Source organism: Marmota monax, unplaced genomic scaffold, assembly GCF_021218885.2.
Source record: "Marmota monax isolate L192 unplaced genomic scaffold, Marmota_monax_Labrador192_F-V1.1 WCK01_AAM20220418_F8-fsc00019, whole genome shotgun sequence".
NCBI classification, from domain to species: Eukaryota; Metazoa; Chordata; class Mammalia; order Rodentia; family Sciuridae; genus Marmota; species Marmota monax.
This window is the reverse complement of record NW_026695242.1, coordinates 10,735,800-10,759,369: the sequence shown is the minus strand read 5'-3', so window position 1 is coordinate 10,759,369 and position 23,570 is coordinate 10,735,800. Positions and strand designations below refer to the sequence as shown.

Below are 23,570 nucleotides of genomic sequence, written 5' to 3'. Positions count from 1 at the left end.
ATTGTTTCCATGTATAAAGAACATAGTTTTTATCTTGTTGCATGACAGAGTCATGTGTGCCTTTTTATTTTCAGCAGACTGGCCTCACACAGAGATGGGAATTTTATTCATGAATATATTGCACATGTTAGTGCTTAGGAAAAGAGGCTTAAAAATAATAAAGTACTTTCTGCCTTTACTGAAACCAAGTTACTAGTTTTTTTCATTATGTAATATATTATCTCATTTTTAATGCATTTCCATTTTTTAAAAAATCCAAAATTCCCAAATTATAGCAGATTAATTTTGAGTTTCATTTTCAACAGGAAGTTTCACTCTGTTGTTTGCTCAAGCCCTGGAGTAAATAGCCGATTTATAGAGTATGATGAAAGAGTATATTTGCATAGATTACTAGATATAAAATGAGTTATGGTTTGTAAAGCACGGTTTCCCTTTATGAATAAAGTTTTAATTGCTTATAATATGATATAATGAAATGAATTCTTAGCACTGTCCTAATTCCATCAATTTTGGAGCAAGTTCACAATGAGGTGTAGCAAGTAAGAAATGCTAACCAAATTTTTCATTAACAATCATCAACTATACATTACTTCTGGTGTCTATAACTCCTCTGATATGTGCTTGTATTTTCAGAGAAATCTCAGGTAATATGCACTTCACCTTCTACAAGCTATATATTAACTACATTTTTTATTATTCTGAAGTGTTATTACCCTTCATTTTAGTATTCTTCAAAATAAGTTTTTAATGCCAAATTTCATAAATAATAATGTTAATAGCATCATCTACTTATCCTAAGAATACAATTATCCACACTCTTCAGTATCACCAGGCAGTATTTCCGGCTACTGTAAGAGCTTAATGTATGTTTTTACACACAATACAGATGTATATTTTTATGAGAGTGGAAAAAAAGTCAAGTTAGAACTTGCTATCCATTTTTTCTCAACAAATGCACACTAGCCTACCAGAAATTTTCTTTTTTTTTAACATGACACTGTATCATACACCCAGGACTTGCTACTTCAACTCAAAGAAATGATTCCTTTATCCTGAAGTATGAACCTTCAACTTGGACTAAAGAACTGACAAAAGAACTCTAAAACTTGGAGATTTACTTGAATGATTTCCCACATTTTATTCATCAAAATTCACATGTGAGCATCCTTGAAATTGTTGAATGTATTGTTAACTATTCTCAATGACTCTCATATTAAAGTTGGGGAAAATGGCCAAAACCAATTACATTGAATTTTACAAATATAAATTTAGGTTGAAGACATAAATTGACAGTTACCATCAATAACATATGTGGGGGTTCATTTCATTCTGTACAAACAGAAATAGGAATAAGAACTTCTGTAACTCCCAATGTTTGAATGGAAAATTTAACACCACAAAGATAATAAATAACTAACTAAATAAAAGATAAATACCAATAACTAACTCAAAGGGAGGAAATACAGTAGACCCATTTTATCCGGGAGGAATATGTTCCAAGACCCCCAGTGAATGCCTGAAACTTTGGATAGTACCAAACTCTATAATTTAATGCTTTTCCATTTTAACTAAGCCCTGATCATGCATGGTGGCCATAAATTTTGCAGTTTTAAGTGCAACAGTAAACTAGCACAAATTTCTTTTTCATTCTTCCTAATTTTATATATTAAGTCTTACTGTAGCTCTTAGCAATCTCAGCATATGATTTTTTTTCTCTCCAAAATAGAGAATTTTCATCTTTTAACTTAAAGGATATCACTTTACAGCTTCTCTTTGGCATATTTGAAGTGCAATAAAGTAGATTCACTACTTTTGTGTTGGGGGCCATTATTAAGTAAAATAAGGGTTACTTAAAACCAAGTACTGCAATGCTATGACCGTCAATCTGAAAACCTAGACAACTACCTGCTAAGTGACTAGCAGGTTGGTGGAGGACACAGCTGAACAAAGGAATGAGTCATGTCTTGGATAGAATAAGGCAGGATGATGTGAGATTTCATCATGCTACTCATAATGTTGTGCAATTTAAGACTTGATAATTATTTATTTCTGGAATTTTCCATTTAATATTTTCAGGCAGTGTTGATCACGGGTAACTAAAAGCTTGGAAAATGAAACCACACAAGAGGGGACTACTATACTGTAATTTCTTCATTAAGTAAATAGGTTAAAACAAAATGTGTAACTTAAATTTTAAAGTACAAATAACCCTCAAAATAATCTAAACAGTTCCATCCCATAATCTAAAAACTTCCTATCAACAATCAGCACCACACTTTGAAAATCAGCCACAGGTCAGCTGTTGATGCTGTATGGATGCAGCCACAGATCATTACCTACTTAATTGTGTATATATCTAATAAGCTCATACAGCTTTTTTGGAACAAAGGTTTTATAATAGAGTAGATGATAAATATTGAACTATGATGTTACCAGATGCTATAATATAGAGAATATTAGCATGCATTAATACTGCCTGCTACAGTCAAAAATATTTTTAGATTAGGTTCATAACAATACAGTTTAAAAAGAAAAATGAAATGTACATTAGAGGTTAATATCATGACGTCCTTCTAAAATTCTACAAGTGATGCTAAAAAAGTTAACTAACTGTAGTCAATGAATACACATATCAGTTGACCATAGGAAAAAAGAAAAGGTATTTATGCTATAAAAATTCCAAAATATCAATTGAATTTGTAATATTGACTCTGCAAAATATTACTTAGATGAACTTACATATTTTGGTTGTTTGAAACAAAAATATACAAAAGTTGGGCTGGGGTTGTGGCTCAGTGGTGAGTGCTCGTCTGGCATGTGTGAGGCCCTGGATTCAATCCTCAGCACCAAATAAAAAATAAATAAATAAACAAAATAAAGGTATTGTGTCCAACTACAACTAAAAAATAAATATTAAAAAAAAAATATATATATATACACACGAAAGTAAAACTATACATACACAATACCTTTTAAATCACTGAACAAAATGGAGAGCAAACCAGCAATACCACTCCATCTTCTCATGATATTTGCCTTCACTAGATGTATTTCAGCATAAGTATTTCTACTGTTCTCCCATTTGGAGCATGAGATATAATATAAAAGCTGATTAGCTTCCTCCTAACTAGCAAACTGGAAAATGCCCAAATATAGTATTTTAAGAGCAAAACCGAGTATAGCTTTAAAAAATGAAGGAACAAACTGAACTTCTTATTACATATTAAATTAGCCCTCAGGCAATTAAGCCCTAACCAACAAACAGCATAATATATACAGAAGGCTATATGAGTGTTCTGCTCCAGTGTTAGAACTATTGGCCTCATCTAAGTAGCCTCAAAACTTTCTTTGAATTTTATCCAGTAGCACCCCAGGCACTCTCCCAGCACTAGTATTAACACAGAAAGCTGTAGCACTAGCAGAAATATTTTCACTTGTAACAATCCTTGTGATGTTTTCTAATTATGCACACAAATAGAGATGCACATCCTGAATGCATAACTTTACTATGTTTGGGATTATACATTTCATTATATAGTAAATATGTGACTAAGCTTGATTTTCTGGAACAAACACTGCTGAGTCAATACCAGATATTCCCATGATCAAGTTTGGCCAAGTCACAGTAGACACTTCAGGTTAATAAACTACATTCTTACTCTTATTTGGCATCATAAGCCTTAGACTCAGTAGTTTTCACATTTGATCCATTCTATTTTACTTGTGACAAGGCAATATGCAAATAACAATTTCTACAACTGCTAAAATATGTGATATACAAGAACATTATATGAATAGAAATCCTTTACATGAAAAAGAAAATTCAAAATAAACTATAATTAAAAGGATAAAAGTGAAAAATCTTCAGCTACATTGAAAAAAAAAATGGGGACTGCGAGAAGAAGGCGGAACAAGGAAGTCCTGTTTCTGGCTACTCTGAGGCATGAAATCCAGAAAGCAGACATGCAACTGCTCTACAAGGTCTCATCTAGACAGAATACAACATCCCAGAGAGTATGAAAAGACCCCTATACAGTGGATTTTCATGGAAATCACCAGCACTAAGACACCTACGCAGAAATCTGAGCCTCTGGGCTCAAGTAAGTCTCCAGATTCTGGACCCAAAGCCCGCAGTTCCAGCTCATGCATGACAAGCAACTTAGCAGAACCACCTACCAGCATCTCTGCAGAACTCCAGACTGCGCTCTGCTCCCATGTAGATAACTAGCCTGCTACCTATCCAGAGCACAAGGCCATCGTCCAGTTTCCCCCACATCACCAGCCACCCCGGCACTGGAAGCAGACTAACTCCATCTTGGAAAACCTTCCTCACCATTTTTTGGTGGGCGTCGCTATCAGGGATCAGATCACCATTTGAGCAGAAGAGATCTTAGAATCCTAAAAGAGTACTACCAATCTATAGGGTAAAAACAATAACACACTAGAGCCACAGAGCTGGAAAGGAAGACACATGAGCAACATGAAAAGACAAAGGAAGAAAGTACCACAAACAAATCAAGACAACACATCATTAGACGCATTGGCAGCTATAGCAGAAAAAATGACAAAGAAAGATATCAGGATATACATGGTTAAAATGTTTTGGGATCTCAAAGAAGACATAATACAACAAATACAGGCGGTGAAAGATCACTTCAACAATGAGCTACATAAACAAATCCAAGAAGCAAAAGATCACCTCAATAGGGAGATAGAGGTTCTACAAAAAAAAAAAAAAAAACAAACAGAAATCCTTGAAATGAAAGAAATAATAAACCAAATAAAAACTCAAATGAAAGCATCACCAACAGAGTAGACCACTTAGAAGATAGGACATCAGACAATGATGATCAAATAAATCATCTTGAAAAGAACATAGACCACACAGAGAAAATGATAAGAAACCACGAGCCTAACATCCAAGAAATATGGGATAGCATAAAAAGACCAGACTTAAGAGTTATTGGGATAGAGGAAGACACAGAGGTCCAAACCAAAGGAATGAACAATCTATTCAATGAAATAATATTAGAAAACTTTCCAAACATGAAGAATGAATTGGAAATCCAAATTCAAGAAGCCTACAGGATGCCAAAGGTACAAAATCACTACAGATCCAAACCAAGCACATTATAATGAAAATGCCTAATATACAGAATAAGGAGAGAATTTTAAAAGCCACAAGAGAAAGGAATCATATTACATATAAGGGAAACCAATTAGGATAATGGCAGACTTTTCAACACATACCCTGAAAGCTAGAAGATCCTGGCAAAACATATATCAAGCTCTGAAAGACATTGGGTACCAACCAAGAATATTGTATCCACCAAAATTAAGCTTTAAATTCGAAAATGAGATAAAAACTTTCCACAATAAACCAAAGAATTTATAGCTAGAAAACTGGCACTACAAAACATCCTGGGCAAAATATTTCATGAAGAGGGAATGAAAAACAGCAATGAAAATCAGAAGAAGGAGGTAGTACACTAAAGGAAAAACTAATCAAAGAGGAAAACCAATTCAAGTTAAATAACAAAAATAAACAAATATGGCTGAAAATACAAACATTAACCCTAAATGTTAATGGCTTAAACTCACTAATCAAAAGACATAGGTTAGCAGACTGGATTTTAAAAATGACCCAACAATATGCTGCCTCCATATTGTTGGGTCATTTTTAAATGACTCATCTGATAGGAAAAGACACACACTGAAGATGAAAGGTTGGGAAAAATCATACCACTTACATGGACTGCAGAAGCAAGCCAGGGTTTTTATACTCATATCAAATAAAGTAGACTTCAAGCCAATGTTAATCAAAAAGGATAAAGATGGAAATGACACTGCTCAAGAGAACCATACACCAATAAGACAAAACAATCATAAATATATATGCCCCAAACAATGGTGCAGCTATGTTCATCAAACAAACTCTTCTCAAATTCAAGAGTAAAATTGACCACAACCCAATAATCTTGGGTGACCTTAACACACCTCTCTTACCACTGGATAGCTCTTCCAAACAAAAGTTGAATAAAGAAACTGCAGAACTAAATAACACAATCAATAACTTAGACTTAACTGACATATATAGAATATTTCAACCTGCATCAAGCAGATATACTTTCTTCTCACCAGCACATGGATCCCTCTCTAAAATAGACCATATACCATGCCACAGAGCAACTCTTTTTTGGGATCTCAAAGAAGACATAATACAAAAAAGTAGAGATACTACCATGCATTTTATCAGATCATAATGGAATGAAATTTGAAATCAACGATGAAATAAAAAAATAAAAATTTCTCCATCACCTGGAGGCTAAACAATATGCTACTGAATGAACAATGGGTCACAGAAGACATCAAGGAGGAGATTAAAAAGTTCTTAGAGGTACATGAGAACATAGACTCACATATCGAAATCTCTGGGACACTATGAAAGCAGTACTAAGAGGAAAATTCATTGAATGTAGTTCATTCCTTAAAAGAAGAAAAAGTCAACAACTAAATGACCTCACACTACATCTCAAAGCCCTAGAAAAAGAAGAACAAACCAGCAGCAAAAGCAGAAGTCAAGATTAAAATTAGAGATGAAATCAAAACAAAATAAACAATTGAAAATATTGACAAGATTAAAAGTTGGTTCTTTGAAAAAAAAAAAAAGTAAAATTGACAGACCCTTAGCCACGCTAAAGAAGAGAAGGAGAGAGAGAAAGCAAATTACCAGCATACATAATGAAAAAGGTAATATCAGAACAGACACTACAGAAATACAGAGGATAATTAGAAATTATTTTGAAATCTTATACTCCAATAAATAGAAGACATTGAAGGCATCAACAAATTTCTTAAGTCATACAATTTGCCCAGACTGAGTCAGGAAGATATACAGACCGATATCAAATGAGGAAATAGAAAACACCATAAGAAGCTCACCAACCAAGAAAAACCCAGGACCGTATGGATCACAGCCGAGTTCTACAAGACCTTTAAAGAAGAACTAATACCAATACTCTTTAATTTATTTCAGGAAATAGAAAAAGAGGCAGTAATTACGAACTCATTCTATGAGCCAATATCACCCTGATCCCAAAACCAGGCAAAGACACTTCAAAGAAAGAAAACTTCAGACCAATATCTTTAATGAACATAGATGCAAAAATTCTCAATAAAATTCTAGCAAATTGAATACAAAAACATATCAAAAAGATTCTGCACTATGATCAAGTGGGATTAATCCAAGGGATGCAAGGTTGGCTCAACATACGGAAATCAATAAATATAATTTATCACATCAATAGACTTAAGGATAAGAATCATATGATCATCTCAATAGATGCAGAAAATGCATTTGTCAAAATACAGCACCCCTTTATGTTCAAAACACTAGAAAAACTAGGGATAACAGGAATATATCTCAACATCATAAATGCTATCTATACTAAGCCTCAGGCCAACATCATTCTAAATGGAGAAAAATTAAAGGGATTCCCTCTAAAAACTGGAACAAGACAAGGATGCCCTCTTTCACCACTTCTACTCAACATAGTTCTTGAAACACTGGCCAGAGCAATTAGACAGAAGAAAAAAATCAAAGGGATATGTATAGTAAAAGAAGAACTTAAATTAGCACAATTTGCTGATGATATGATTCTATACCTAGAAGACCCAAAATATTCCTCCAGAAAACTTCTAGAACTAGTAAATGAATTCAGCAAAGTAGCAGGATATAAAATCAATACTCATAAATCAAAGGCATTTCTGTATATCAGTGACAAATCCTCTGAGAAGGAAATGAGGAAAACAACCCCATTCACGATAACCTCAAAAAAAAAATAAGATACTTGGAATTCAACTTAAGGAAAGAGGTGAAAGATCTATAAAATGAAAACTATATAACCCTAAGGAGAGAAATCAAGGAAAACCTTAGAAGATAGAAAGATCTACCTTGCCTTTGGATAGCAGAATTAATATTATCAAAATGAACATACTACCAAAATCACTATACAGATTTAAAGCAATTCTGATCAAAATCCCAATGGAATTCCTCATAGAAATAGAAAAAGCAATCATGAAATTCATCTGGAAAAATAAGAGACCAGAATAGCTAAAGCAATCCTTAGCAGGAAGAGCGAAACAGGTAGCATCGCTATACCAGACCTTAAACTATACTACAGAGCAATAGTAACAATTGGCACCAAAACAGACTGGTAGATAAATGGTATAGAATAGAGAATACAGAGACTAATCCACAAAATTACAATTATCTTATGTTAGACAAAGGTGCAAAAACATGCACTAGAGAAAAGAGAACCTCTTTAACAAATGGTGCTATGAAAACTGGAAATCCATATGCAACAAAATGAAATTAAACCCCTATTTCTCATCATGCACAAAACTTAACTCAAAATGGATCAAGGACCTAGGAACTAAACTAGAGACTCTGTGTCTAATAAAAGAAAAAGTAGACCCTAATCTTCATCATGTGGGATTAAGCCCCAACTTCCTTAATAAAACTCCTGTAGTGCAAGACTTAAAACCAAGAATCAATAAATGGGATGGAATCAAACTAAAAAGTTTCTTTTCAGCAAAAGAAACAATCTGTGAAGTGAACAGACAGCCTACATCCTGGGAGCAAATTTTTACTCCTCAAACATCAGATAGAGCACTAATCTCTGAGGTATATAAAGAACTCAAAAAGCTAAACACCGAAAAAACAAATAACCCAATCAACAAATGGGCCAAGGACCTGAACAGACACTTCTCAGAAGAGGATATACACTCAGTCAACAAATATATGAAAAAATGTTCATCATCTCTAGCAATCAGAGAAATGCAAATCAAAACTACTCTAAGATATCATCTCACTCCAGTCAGAATGGCAGCTATCATGAAGACAAACAACAATAAGTGTTGGCAGGGATGCAGGGGGAAAGGAACACTCATACATTGCTGGTGGGACTACAAATTGGTACAGTCAATATGGAAAGCAGTACGGAGATTCCTTGGAAAGCTGGGAATGGAACCACCATATGCCCCAACTATCCCTCTCCTCGGACTATCCCAAAAGACTTACAAACAGCATACTACAGGGACACAGCCACATCAATGTTTATAGCAACACAATTCACAATAGCTAAACTGTGGCGCCAACATAGATGCCCTTCAGTGGATGAATGGATTTAAAAACATGTGGCATATATATACAATGGAATATTACTCGGCAATAGAAGAGAATAAAATCATGGCATTTGCAGGTAAATGGATGGCGTTGGAGAAGATAATGCTAAGTGAAGTTAGCCAATTCCCAAAAAACAAATGCCAAATGTTTTCTCTGATATAAGGAGGCTGACTCATAGTGCGATAGGGAGGGGGGAGCAAGGAGGAATAAATGAATTCTAGATAGGGAAGAGGGGTGGGAGGGGAAGGGAGGAGGCAGGGAATTAGCAAGGATGGAGGAATGTGATGGACATCATTATCCAAAGTACATGTATGATGACACAAATTGGGTGTCAACCTACTTAATATACAGAGATATGAAAAATCATGGTATATATGTGTAATAAGAATTGTAATGCAAAAAAAACAAAGTATATGTATAAAGACATGAATTGGCATGAACATACTTTATATACAAAGATATGAAAAATTGTGCTCTGTATGTGTAATAAGAATTGTAATGCATTCTGCTGTCGTGTATTTTTTTAAAAATCAATTAAATAAAAAAGAAAAAAATGAATATTTAAATAAATAAAACCAGAAATGAATGAGGAGACAACAGAACTGATACAATCGAAAGACAGATATCATAACACCGCAATGAAAGGTTAGTTATATGCCAATAAATTGGACAATCTAGAATAGGTGGGAAAATTCCTAGATATATACAACTTACCAAGATTTAATAATGCAAAAACAGAAAATCTGATGAGACCAGTAAGTAAGAAGATAGAATCAATAATAAAAAGTCTCCCATCAAAGAGCCTAGGACCTGATGGCTTCACTGCTGAATTCAAAAAAAAAAAAAAAAAACATTCAAAGAAGAACTAATACAAATCCTTCTCAAAACTCTTCCAAAATATTGAAGAGGAGGGGGCTACTTCCAATTTCATTTCACAAAGCCAGAAAAGAACATACACACACAAAAAAATTATAGGACAATATCCTTGAATAAACATAGATGTAACTCCTCAACAAAACACTAATAAATCCAATTCAACAGCACATTAAAAGGTCATTTACCATGATCAAGTGGAATTCATCCCTGAGATAAAAGGATGTTTTAACATATATAAATCAATTGATAAGATATATCATATTAACAGAGTGACAGACAAAAATCATATGAATAGGGCTGGGGATGTGGCTCAAGCGGTAGCACACTCGCCTGGCATGCATGTGGCCCGGGTTCGATCCTCAGCACCACATGCAAACAAAGATGTTGTGTCCGCCAAAAACTAAAAAATAAATATTAAAAAATTCTCTCTCTCTCTAAAAATCATATGAATACATTAATAGATGCAGAAAAATCATCTGACAAATTCAGCATCATTTTATGATTAAAAATTCTTAGTAAATTAGATACAGAAGGAATATATTTCAACACAATCAAAGTCATATAACAGAAACTCACAGCTAACATTTAACTCAGTGGTAAAAAAAATTGAAAGTTTTCCCTCTAAGATCAGGAACAAGACAAGGATGTTCACTCTTGCCACTTCTATCAGCTTTGTACTGGAAGTCCTACCTATGGCAATTAGGTAGGAAAAGAAAGAAAAGTCATACAAATCAGAAAGGAAGAAATTAAATTGTCTGTGGAGATGACATGTTCTTATAGATGGAAAATGTTAAAGATATTGCCAAAACACTGTTAAAACGAATATTTATGTCTAGTAAAATAGGACATAAAATTGACACAAAAATCAGTAGCATTACTATAAACTAACAATGAACTATATCAAATAGAAACCAAAACCAGAAAGCAAGAAAACAATCTCATTTACAATAACTAAGAAAAAATAAAACACATAGGAATAAATGTGATTAATGTAATTAAGGAGGTAAAAGCTCTATACACTGAAAACTATCATCTCTGATTAAAGAAATTGAAGAAGACCCAAATAAATGAATAGATAATCCATGATCATGGATCAATAAAATCAATATTGTCAAAATGTCCATACTACCTAAAGGCAATCTATAGACTCAATGAAATACCTATTCCAATGGCAAAATTTCCAAAATGTCAGTGTCATTTTTCAAAGAAACAGAAAAAAAAAAACCCTAAAGCTCTCAAGGAACCAGAAAAGATTCCAAACAGCTTAAGGAATCTTGAGAATCTTGAACAAGAATAAAACTGGAGGCATCACACTTTCTGATTTCAAATTATATTATAAAGCTACAGTACACAAAATAGCATGACACGGGTATGAAAAAACATACACACAAATCAAGGAACCACAACAGAAAACCCAGAAATACACCCACATATGTATTATTAACTAATCTTCAACAAAGTTTCCAAGAATCTAGGAGGAACAGAAGATGGTTTCCTCAATAAGTGGGACTGAGAAAACTGGATGCCCACTGCCCACATGTTAAAAAAAAAGAAAAGAAAAGAAGCAAGAAAAGAACATAAAAGAAATTCTATTCTTATTTTGCATTATACAGAAAAATCACCTAAATGCATTCAAGGTTTAAATATGAGATCTGAAACCATAAAACTTCTATATGAAAATCAAGGGGAAAATCTCTATGACATTGCTACTGGCGAATATTTTCTTTGATATGAAAATAGGCAACAAAAGTAAAAATAAATTGAGACTAAACCAAACCAAAAAGTTTCTGTATAGCAAACAACTAAATAAAAAGGCAACCAATAGAATGGGAGAAAATATTTTTATACCATATTATCTGATGAGTTGATATTCGAAATATATGAAGAATTCATGTCAATATCAAAATAACCAAATAAACCAGTCAAAAATGGGCAAAGAATCTAAACAGATGTTTTTCCAAGGAAGACATACACTTAGCTAAGAAGTATTCTGAAAAGGTACATCATCAATTATGAAGGAAATGGAAAAAAAAAAAAAACACAAGACATTACCATACATCTGTAGGGATGGCTACTACCAAAAGTTCAAAAGATAAAAAAGGTTGGCAAGGGTGAGCAGAAAAGGAGATCCTTACACATGGTGGTGGGAATATAAGTTGATATAGTCATTATGAAAAACAGTATGCAAGTTCTTAAAAAAAATAAAATAAGGGTTTGGGCATAGCTCAGTTGTAGAACACTTGCCTAGCATACATGAAGCCCTGGGTTCAATCCCCAGCATTGAAAAAAAAATTTAAATAAACTACCATTTATCTAGCAATTCCCTTCTAGGTTTATATCCAAAGGAAATGAATCAGTATTTTGATTCACTGATTTTGTTCACCATAACACTATTCACAATAGCCAAGACATGGAAACAGTTTAGAGTCTACTGAGAGACAAAAGGATTTTAAAAATATGGTATATTGGTACTCATTTCAGCAGCACATATGCTAAAATTTGAACCATACAAAGAAGATTAGCATGGCCCCTGCACAAGGATGACATGAAAATTTTTGAAGCTTTCCATGTTTTTGAACTTACTGCTAAATAAATAAAGATAACAGCTGATTGATAAATAAAGTTATAAAACTATAAAAAAGAAAATATGGTACATTGTATATATAATAGAATATCATTTGAAAGAATGAAATCTTGCCACTTGTAATAACATGAATGAACTTAGAAGACATTCTACTAAGTTAGATAAGCCAGACATAAAATGAAAAATATTGCATGACTTCACTTATATGTGGAATCTAAAAGTATAAAACTTATTTTTTTTTAATTTTTTATTGTGGGTTGTTCAAAACATTACAAATTTCTTGACATATCATATTCCATACTTTGATTCAAGTGGGTTATGAACTCCCACCTTCACCCCATACACAGATTGCAGAATCACATCAGTTACACATCCATTGATTTACATATTGCCATACTAGTGTCTGTTGTGCTCCGCTGCCTTTCCCATCCTCCACCCTCCCCCCTCCCTACCGCTCCCCTCCCCTCCCCTCCCCTCCTCTCTCTCTACCCCCTCCACTGTATAACCCTGAGGGTCTCCTTCCATAAAACTTATGAAACAGAGAGTAGAGCAGTATTTGCCAGAGTCTAAGAGGTGAGGGAAATTGAAAATGCTGCTCAAGGATACAAACTTTCATTTATAAAATAAACAAGTTCTAGTTATATAGTGTATATATCTAGTGTATAGACTATAATTAATATAAAGTATTATATACTTGAAATAGGCTAAGAGTATAGATCTTACATATTGGTATCACAAAAATAATAGCTGTGCGGGTTAATGAATATTGTAATTAGCTTCATTTTGGTAATCATTTCAATATGCGTAAACATACACACATATATATATATATATACACAAATATATCAAAATATCACAATAACACATAGAATAAAATAATTTTATTTGTCAATTATACTTCAATAAAGATGAAAAATGAACAATAAAATTTGTGATAAAAGATGTTATAAGGGCTGGGATTATAGCTCAGTGATAGAGCATTTGCCTTGCACACATGAGGCCCTGAATTTGATCCTCAGCACCACATAAAATAAATAAATAAATATAAAAATATTTTTAAAAAGATGTTATCATAAAAAATTGTACTACAACTTGAATTTGGTTTTACCCTCAAGGATTCATGTATTGGAGGCCTGTTCCCAAGTGTGACGTGAGAGGTAATGGAACCTTTTAGACATGAGGCCTGGTAAGAGGTCCTTAGATCACTAGGACTCTGCCCTTGAAACACTATAAAACATATTAGAGAATATCACTTTCAGAATTAACTCTTTTGTGACTATAGTATTTCTTTTCAATACCAATATTTATCAACAATCAGGGACTTAGGCATGTCAATATAAGACATGAACAAATAAGCACAATACTGATGCAAATGTTCCAGCTTTTTACCACCTCTGAAATTTCTATCAGCATTGTAAATTTTAAAACAACCTATAACAAAGCATTAACTATTTCAATAAACAATCCCCACTATAAGCTGCCCACAAGGCAACTATTATACAGTAAACAACCTTGTAAAAATTAATCACTCTTTTCTGGTACAAGAAAACCAACTAGTATATGCTTGATTCAACAGCTTTCTACCCAAGTGCCACCAAGAAACTGAAGTCCAGAGACAACAGATGGAACAGGATAGCAAACCTGAAGACTAAAATATGTCTCTATAATTTTTTTACTTTACTAATTTAATACAAGACACCTACCTACTTGTCATGACTGTGAACTATTCAAAGTGGAAATCAAATATTGGAAGTAGAACAAATGTTTAATAATGCATCATTTTGATCATTCATTTTTAAATAAAGGGTAAAGCTGTTACATAAAATTCCATAAGATTTCTTTCTTCAGACTTTAACTATAGAAAAAGCAATCATCTATAAGGATCTGCAGTTTATGAAGTAGTGAAAATGGTCTGATGGCTATTGCAATAAGAGGAAATGTAAATATTAATTTGGGATCTGCTACTAACTCAGAATAACCTTAACTGATGTATCAAACCTTCTCTCTGTCTCTCTCTATATTACAAAACTGAAAAATAAATGCAACAATCCTTTCCCCTCTTTTGGACAAACAACTCTGTATGAGCAAATAAAAATAGAATTGCATATATGGTGAATAGCATAAAACATGCCTGGGTTTATTTGAGCTTTGGTGTAGCACACTACTTTATAATTCAACAGTTTTAATACCTGTGCAATGAATTTTTAAATGATGTCTGAAATGCTTTGAAATATTCAGAAACAGATTTTAAAACGGCACAATCATTTTACTTGAGTAAATAAGAAACATAATACCATCTAAGACGTGAATACTTTAGCAGTCTTTGGTTCACTTACTCTTAAAAGGAATAATTGAATCAAAACTCTTTCAAGAGAGTTGGATTAATTACAGAGCAAGGAAGGGAAGGATCTTCTCCCAATTGAGCAATTAACATGTTTCATCTACCACAGGCCACTGATGTGAATACACAGCTACAGAGCCATTGTTCTAGAAGCTTAGCATCTCCCCTTAGTGCTCATTCAGTCCAGCTTCCAATTATACTTCTCCTTAGATCGTACTTAATTATCTCCAAATTTATATGTTTCTTATTTTGAAAAGTCTTAAGGAAAATACATTTACAATCTACATTTTAATGTTAATGCCAATGGAAAGTTAGTTCTACCTTACATTGTCCTTTCAGTTGAGCAACTCCCGGGGCAATATTCTTGCATATTCCCTTATCCTACCTGATGCATGACACTTTTCTTGCTATAAGAATTTACTTGGTAGAAGATTACTACTGAAATTTATCAATTTCTTCTTCTATATATGCTATAATACATCAATATCAGGCCTAGTGCTATGCAGTTTTGTTTTGCTAAGCACTGTTTTCACAGGATTTCTACATAGTTGTCATATCCTCAGGGTTCTTGAGTTCCAGGATAAGCTTAGGATTGTTTTCTATGTGGTCAGGCATTATCCACCTGGAGTTTTTTATTTGTTTTTTTTAATTTTAAATATTTAACTGACAAATGTTGAATATATTCAAGAAATATAAATTACTTGAAATTATATATACATTTATACAATATACATATCATATCACCATCCATGCTGAACATAAGATTCCCCAGAACTTAAATCATCTTATAATTGAAAATCTGTACCCTTTGACAAACATCTCCTTACTTTCCTAACCCCCAGCCCCTTTTATTCTCTGCTTCTGTGAGTTTGACTTTTTTTTGCAGGGGTGGGGGCGGATTCTGAACATAAGTGTGATTATGCAATCTTTGTCTTTCTCTGTCTGACTTATATCTTTTTTGGCAGGGGGAGGGAGTTACCAGGGATTGAACTCAGGGACACTCAGCCACTGAGCCACATCCCCACCCCTATTTTGTATTTTATTTTGAGACAGAGTCTCACTGAGTTGCTTAGTGCCTTACTGTTGCTGAAGCTGGCTTTGAACTCATAATTCTCCTGTCTCAGCCTCCTCAGCCACTGGGATTGCAGGTATGTGCCACCACACTCTGGCTATCTGGCTTATTTCACTTAATACAATGTTCTCTAGATTCATCCATATTATCACAAACGGATGTATTCCCTTCTTTTCTAAGGCTTACTAAACATATTATATATATATATATATATATATATATATATATATATATATATATATATATATATTATAATATATACATAATATAATTTTTTATCTATTCATCAAAAAACTTAATTTGTTTCCATATCTTAGCTATTGTGAATAGTGCTACAATTAATATCGGAGTACAGTTATCTCTTCAAGACACTGATTTCATTTCCTTTGGATATACGCCCAGAAGTGGGAGTGCTAGATCATATGGTAATTCTATTATTAATTTTTTGAGGAACTTTCATACTGTTTTCCATATTGACTATACCAATTTACATTACCACCAACAGTGTAAAAAGATACCCTTTTCTCCCTATCATCACCAACTCTTGTCTCTTCTTTCACACCTGCTAAGATGCCTATTGTTAAAAAATACAAAAAGAAAGAAGTAAAATTTTTCAACTGAAGGATATAGACCTGCATTCATTTTCACTAAATAAGTTGCATATAATTTATTTCTACTTTTCTTCATTGATAAGGCTTTATTTTAAATTCAATTCCTATTCTACAAGGTATTATAGACACTTCTGGTCTTGGAATTATCCAAGGGGCAACTCCTATCCAGTCTAGTAAAAGAAAAAAAAAAACAGTTGTTCATTCCTAAACATCATCACTAAAGTAAGGATCAAATTGTACTGAACAATACCATCTGGAAGAACAAAGGAAGTCTAGATACATAGGATGTAATTATTACAAGTTGGACTTTGGCCAAAATATTGGGTCTAAAACCCTATTTCCCCCACGGACTGCCATGGCACAAGAACGTGGGCTTTTCATTTCACTGTCCATCACGAGAGGTCTTTGTAGACACTTATTAGAACCAAATGTTGCAACTTCCTTCTTGAGACATATCATTTTTTCTAGAACAGATCACCAACTACTAGACTACAGATATTCAAAAACACTTAGTCCTATATGTGCAGAACAGCACTGAACCTTATGTGTAGTACAAAATTATATAAAAGAGAGAAAATATCCTTATAGAAATTGTACACTATTTAGGAAAAAGGCTTTTGAGAATAACTCAAAACAACATTATGATAGCTACCACATTAGGTGCTTTGCCAAGTCCTTTGTACACTTTAAAGGACTTACTTTATACTTTGTATATAATTTTTTTTCAGAACATGCTGTAAATTAGGAGTTATCTTCTTTGTGTTTTATATGTAGAAACTTGGTGTCCAAGGGAGTACAAACATTACAACTAGGTTTGGCTAACCATGAAGCCCACATTCTAACTTTTGCATTAGGTGTATTCTCATTGAGTAAATCATCAATCAGATGCTAAACTGTTAAAAACTGTAAGACACAGATAAAAGCTAAAAGTGGATAAAAAAAAGAATGAAGAGTTTACATATTGGCTAGAGGTCACAGGGTGTGGGGTCAGGAAGAAGAAAGTCTTCAGTTTAACTTTGAAGGAAAATTAGTAGTTAAATAAACAAATAGAAAGAGACTGTGTACTCTTAATACCAAGTTACATAAATGTTATACAAAGGTCAGAAGGCAAAAACAATAGTCCATGATCAGGGGGAGAAGAATTGGCAATATGTGATATGTTTGAAAATGGATGTGTACCTGAAGCACAGTATTTTAATTTTCAAACAATGTTTTAAATTTGCTTCAGTCTATATCATGTTCAACTCAATATGTCAACTTTAATTTATATTAAAGAACTTCAGAAGCCTCTGGAAATGGGATGTGTTTTATATTATTATTATAAGTATTAAGGGTAGAAGAAGAGAGGAAGAATTAAATTAGAATCTAGATTATCAAATCTTATTTTATTTTACTCTACAGAATGAAAGCCCCCAAGAAAACATTTTGATTTATAACTTCTCAAATTAATACATAGGTCTGGAATCTCTATAATAGCTGGAGATTACTATTTTCATTCCTTTGTAGCACCAAGCAGGAGGATAAAAACCAAACAGTCAAAGCAGATAAACTCCAAGATTGTATCTCCAAGTAGTGAGAATTGAAAGAGCTTCCAGATTTTCATGTTAATTCTGCTTTGCCATTCATTTCTTTCAGGCTAACTAGTCTCTGGACACCCACTCCCTCATCTATCACAGCCTCCTCTCTCACTTTTTCCAACCAAAGCTATTTTGAACATTAGTCTTTTTTAAAGGAGGAAACTATAGAGATGCTTGTGCCCTGACCCAAGGACTAGCTTAAGTTCATGCCTAGACAAGAAAAACAGTAACTTAAAAAAAAAAAAAAGTTTAATGAAGCAAAGTACTCCAGGGGTCTATCTGGTACTGGGAAAGAAATGATTCAAAAACAAGTTGAATTATATAGCTCAGAAGTAGAGTTTTTGCCTCACATACATGAGCCCTGGGTTCAATCCCCAGCACTGAAAAAAAAAAAATAAATAAATATATATATATATATATATATATATATATATATATATATATATATATATACAAATATATAATTACATAAAATGTATATACATAATTATATACAAATTATATATGAAATATATATAATTCAGAGCTAAGGTAACATTGGCATTTTCTGTTTCTTGGAAGAAGTAAATAGAGAAATTAAATATGTTAGAAGAAAACCTAAAATAAAACAATGCAGAGAGCACTCTGTTAGCCTTTGGCATATAGAAAGCTCAGAGCTAAAGCCCTTCTAAATTTTAAAAGTGAAACAAACACATTGATTGTAGTTGCCTATAATCTGAGGATAAAGTTTTGGCTGCTTCTTCATTCATAGGAATACAACCACCAATAATATTTATTATTTGCCATGAGTCAGACATGTGAGCCTAGACAGGATACAGCACTGAAGATCATGAAACTAACAAGTCTCTGTCCTTATGCTGCTTACATTCTGCCACAATAAAGAATGATAAATATGATCCGACTGAGAAATGACCCATGATTAATTCATAGTACAAAGAATCTGCCATATAACAAAGAAACTTTCTTGTTGAATTAGCAATTTTACAGAGACCTGTATCTTTTCCAGTAGGAGAAAAACAATTTCTACTATGTGTTTACTAGGTTTTTGAAGTTTTAAAAGAATTGGTCGGGAGAGAAAAGACAAATTCCAATAAGTCAAAGAACAGTTGATGTTCTGACTCTTTGAACACTGTACATCTAGGATAGATGACACTCCAGGTTTGAATTGGCTTCATGCCTTATTATCCCAACAACAATAAGAGTTACTTAACTCTATCAATACTTTGCTCATCTGTAAAATGGTTCTAATAAAACTAATCCCACTATATCATTGTAAATATTTAGTAAATTAATGTTTTAGTCCTATTATGTGACATATAGTTGTCATTTAATTAAAAAGCATATAAGATTTATATATACATGTATAAACACTACACATGTCCCTATTTCCTCATGCACATGCAGTTTACTTATGCACCTTCAATGCCATTCAGCAAGAGTTCTACTCTTCTGCCCTTGAAATATTCACCTTTTTCCAAATTCACAATTAGCTAATGTAAGAATCTAATCACTGAAAATGTGTTAAAGAGAAAGGATAAAGAAGAGGACAGTAACTACTGCCTGCCAACTTAAATACCCCTTGGTGGTAAAATATGGTCTTGGAAACAAAACTGTATTAAAAATTGCATAGGTCAGAGTAGTGACTCACAGAGTGAATTTTAAGCAGCAGCATCTGGGAACTTACTGTAGTAGCTCTCAGTAACTGTGACTACTTCTGCTATGCATGGTAATACATGGACCAGCATTGATTTCTTTAAAAAAATATAATGAATTAATATTGTATCATTTTTCATATAACTTAAAGTATGTGTAGAAATATTTCATTTACCCTGGAACATTCTGTAAAATATATATATATAACACCTAGGAAATGATGAAAAAAAGGTTAAATGTCCACATAACCTCTGAGATAGAGCAAAAACCTAACACACAATTCTTTTCTCAGGCTAATATTTCTAAACCATATCATGTTTAATTAATAAGGTTTAACAAAATATAGGAAGTCCTGCTTTGAAAACCCCAATTGAAACACTCTAACACTTGTGAATTAGACAACGGCAAGAATGTCACACCCTTTGCCACACTAACACGAAATATTCTTAAGTGAAAGATTCAGTGGCTGACCATGCAAGTCAGTTATTTAGTCATTTTTCTAGATGCTATCTATCACTAAGCACATTCCCAAACTTCATGCAACCTAATTTAAACTTCTCACTGTCCTGATCAGAAGAAACAGTTGACCAAAGAAAAACCTTAACAATCATGACACCTAGTGGCTGTAAAGAAACTCAAGAAGATCTAGATGGGAAGAATGGTTATCTACTGTGACAATACCTCCAAAACCCACAAAAAGTAATCATTGTGAATATTAATTTTATAAAACATCAACTCTCAAAGAAACCTTGTAGTTTATTTTTGTTTTGGATTTGTCTTAATATCTATACAGGAGGCAAAAAAATGCGTTCATTAATTACGTTAAATATATTTTCCTTTAACCTTCCACATTTGTAAATGTTAACTCATCTTCAGAGATTAAAAAAGAAAACTAAAAGTCAACTCAAGTTTTGACAGATTTATGACATTTTTACTTAATTCTTTATGTATATGCACAGCCTTTTCCTGGTCTTTGAGTGATTTTCCTTTTCAGGTATGCCATGGCAATTATAAAAGCCATCTGACCAAGCCAACTGAGGCATCATTAGTCAAAGGGTAGCTAGACTTTCACAAACCAGCAGGAATTTTCTTTAAAAGAGGTACAAGAACACATGTGGAAATCCCTATTGTACACATCTAAAAATAAGGACCACACTGAACACTGCATGAAGTTGTATGAACACAACAGATCAGATCAGCACAAGCTATTTCTACCCCAACCATTAGAAGGTATGTCTCCCCAGACTTGCCTGCCCCTCTGACAAGAAAGACAACAGGAATCCTAAAGTGTCCACCATTTCTACAAAGGAAGGTATTGACCCCTACCTGCTGACGTTTGAAAGCCAAATAATCCAGATCTTCCAGCTCCTTCCCAAGCTTCTGGTAGGTTTTCTGAAGGTCAGATTTGTTGGAAACATTTTTAAGGCACTCAAGTGTTCTTTGAAACTGAAAATGAAAAAAGAAAGCACATCGTTAGGATAACAGCACATTTTTCTCAGTTTCCCAGATAGCTAACACAGAGAGTCAATAATGAGCCTCAGTTTCTCCTATCTATATCTATAATGTATAAATAACAAATGCTATATAATTATCTTTTGGTGAAATAATTAGGGACAATTATAAAGAGTTAATAACTGCATTCTAAGTACAAACAATGTTATTGCATAAATGATAAGCCTGTTAGTCCTCACTCTAACAAAAACAGCATGCTTTTATTTAAAAAAAAACCTTACATGTTTTAGGATACATTGCTGTTATTTTAAAGAAAAACATCATAATGAATGAATAATTCCAACTCATAACGAGGAAGCATTAAAAGAGCTTTAACATTCTAGTTAAGGGGAAAAAATCATACAAAGGTAGCTGCTTGAATGCTATTTTGCTGTAATGGAATGAGGTCTAACTTGCCTCTGTAGAAAAATCTATGTAGAATAGGTCATCCAGCAAACTTCAGAAAAGAATATCTCTCAGAGACTATATTTTGAGAAGGAAAACTAATACTTTGATGATCAAAGCATTGTGCCATGTTCAGCAAAACTTATTCATTCTATAACACAGATGAGTTATGAAGTCAGTTCTGCTGAATCAGAATGATCTTGTTCATTTTTAAATCAGATACTAGATAAATACAAAGGTGACAAATTACATAGATCACAGAATACTGTCTGCTACTAATAATTAATTAAGCAAAGGGAGCTCACAAGAAATTGAATTCCTGGTTTATTTTAGTAAATTGGAACACATTTTGTAGGGTTAGTGATTGAAAATGTCAAGTAATATAATTTGAAAGATGTTTGGGATTTGCTCTTTCCTTATGTCATTTATTTCCCATGTTCTGTGTTATTGATAGACTTCCACAGATAAAGACTTCACCATCTTAAACACACCAAAATTCTACTGTGACTATGATGCCGTAAGACAGGCTAATGAGATTTTATAGAATACATTTAAATTTCCAGGGAAATAAATTGACCCTTACTGTATATATCTATGGAATAAGTCATATTAAAATGGCATTCTATGAAATTAAATTCTCAATTTCATGAAAGCAACATGTTCATCTCAATCCAAGATGACAGAGGAAAAAGAAATAGAAAATAATACTACAGAACTAAGCCTCCATAGCAGAACAGCAAAATATAATCAATAAATAATCATTTATAACCTACTCTGCTCAAGGCACAATGAATATAAGATTTCCTACCCTAAAGGAATTTACAGATTAGAGGGGAAACTAGACATGAAACTTAGAAATGGGAAGGACACTGACATTTATTGAATGCCTATTTAGCCCCAGGTAGTTTGTGCTTTCCAAATTACTCCTCACAAGAATGACCAGAATTCTATTTCTATTCCCATCTACAAGTGAGTAAACTGGGACTCAGAAAGTTCGATTGAACAAGGGTTTTACTACAATGTCTATGCTTTTTCTACCCTACCATTAAATCTAACACAAGGCAAAGTAGTAAAGACAGTGCAAAACAGAGATAAAAGTAACATGTGGTGAAAATTCAAAAAACCCAGTGAGCCTGATTGAGGGACAGAGGACAGATATAGAAGACATCAGGGAATCTGAATTGGACAACAAAGAATAGGCAGACTTTTCACAGTCTGAAAAAGTCTATCTAGAGTCTACCTGTCAGTTTCAACATAGGGAAAACCTGATCGTTTTCCCTCTCTTGTAACATAACAAACAAATTCTTTTCAAAATAATTTATTAACCTTTATATTAAATATTTATCATGTCATATAATCATTTCTGTGCCTTGCCCATTTCTTGTTCTCTTCTATGTTTAAATAAAAATAATTCCAGATCTAAGATTTTAAAGAATTTAAGTAATTTTATCTTTTAATTAATACAAGATATTTTACCAACTAATCCATTTAATTCTAAAGCATTTTTTATCCCTTGTACTTATTTCTTAGAGACTAAGAAATATTATCTCTACTTCTTAAATATTTCTTCTTCACATTTCTCTTTGAGCTTTACATAACTCCAAATGGGAACGTTAGAGGAAATATACTTGTAAGAGTTCAAAATAAGAAACATACACAAACACACACACAAAAAAAAATACTTTCAGATAATTTACCATGGTCAAAGAAAAAAAGGAAGAAAATCCAATAATACATCATCATTGAGAGTATTTTAACTAAAGGTTGGAGTTT

General features: G+C 33.0%; 1 protein-coding gene and 1 non-coding gene across 5 annotated transcripts in view; one reads left to right on the top strand and one right to left on the bottom strand.

Moving 5' to 3' along the window:
* Ctnna3 (catenin alpha 3) overlaps positions 1 to 23,570 on the bottom strand; it is a 1,743,363-nt gene that overhangs the window by 1,568,660 nt on the left and 151,133 nt on the right. For all 4 annotated transcript variants that reach the window (XM_058577909.1, XM_058577913.1, XM_046419856.2 and 1 more), the window contains one exon: positions 21,228 to 21,347. In XM_058577909.1, coding sequence (XP_058433892.1) covers positions 21,228 to 21,347 — 120 coding nt within the window. Of the gene's footprint in view, positions 1 to 21,227; positions 21,348 to 23,570 lie in introns of those variants that run through there.
* Positions 12,532 to 12,638, top strand: LOC124076162 (U6 spliceosomal RNA). Its single transcript, XR_006846268.1, has one exon. It is a non-coding gene; the product is annotated as a U6 spliceosomal RNA (small nuclear RNA).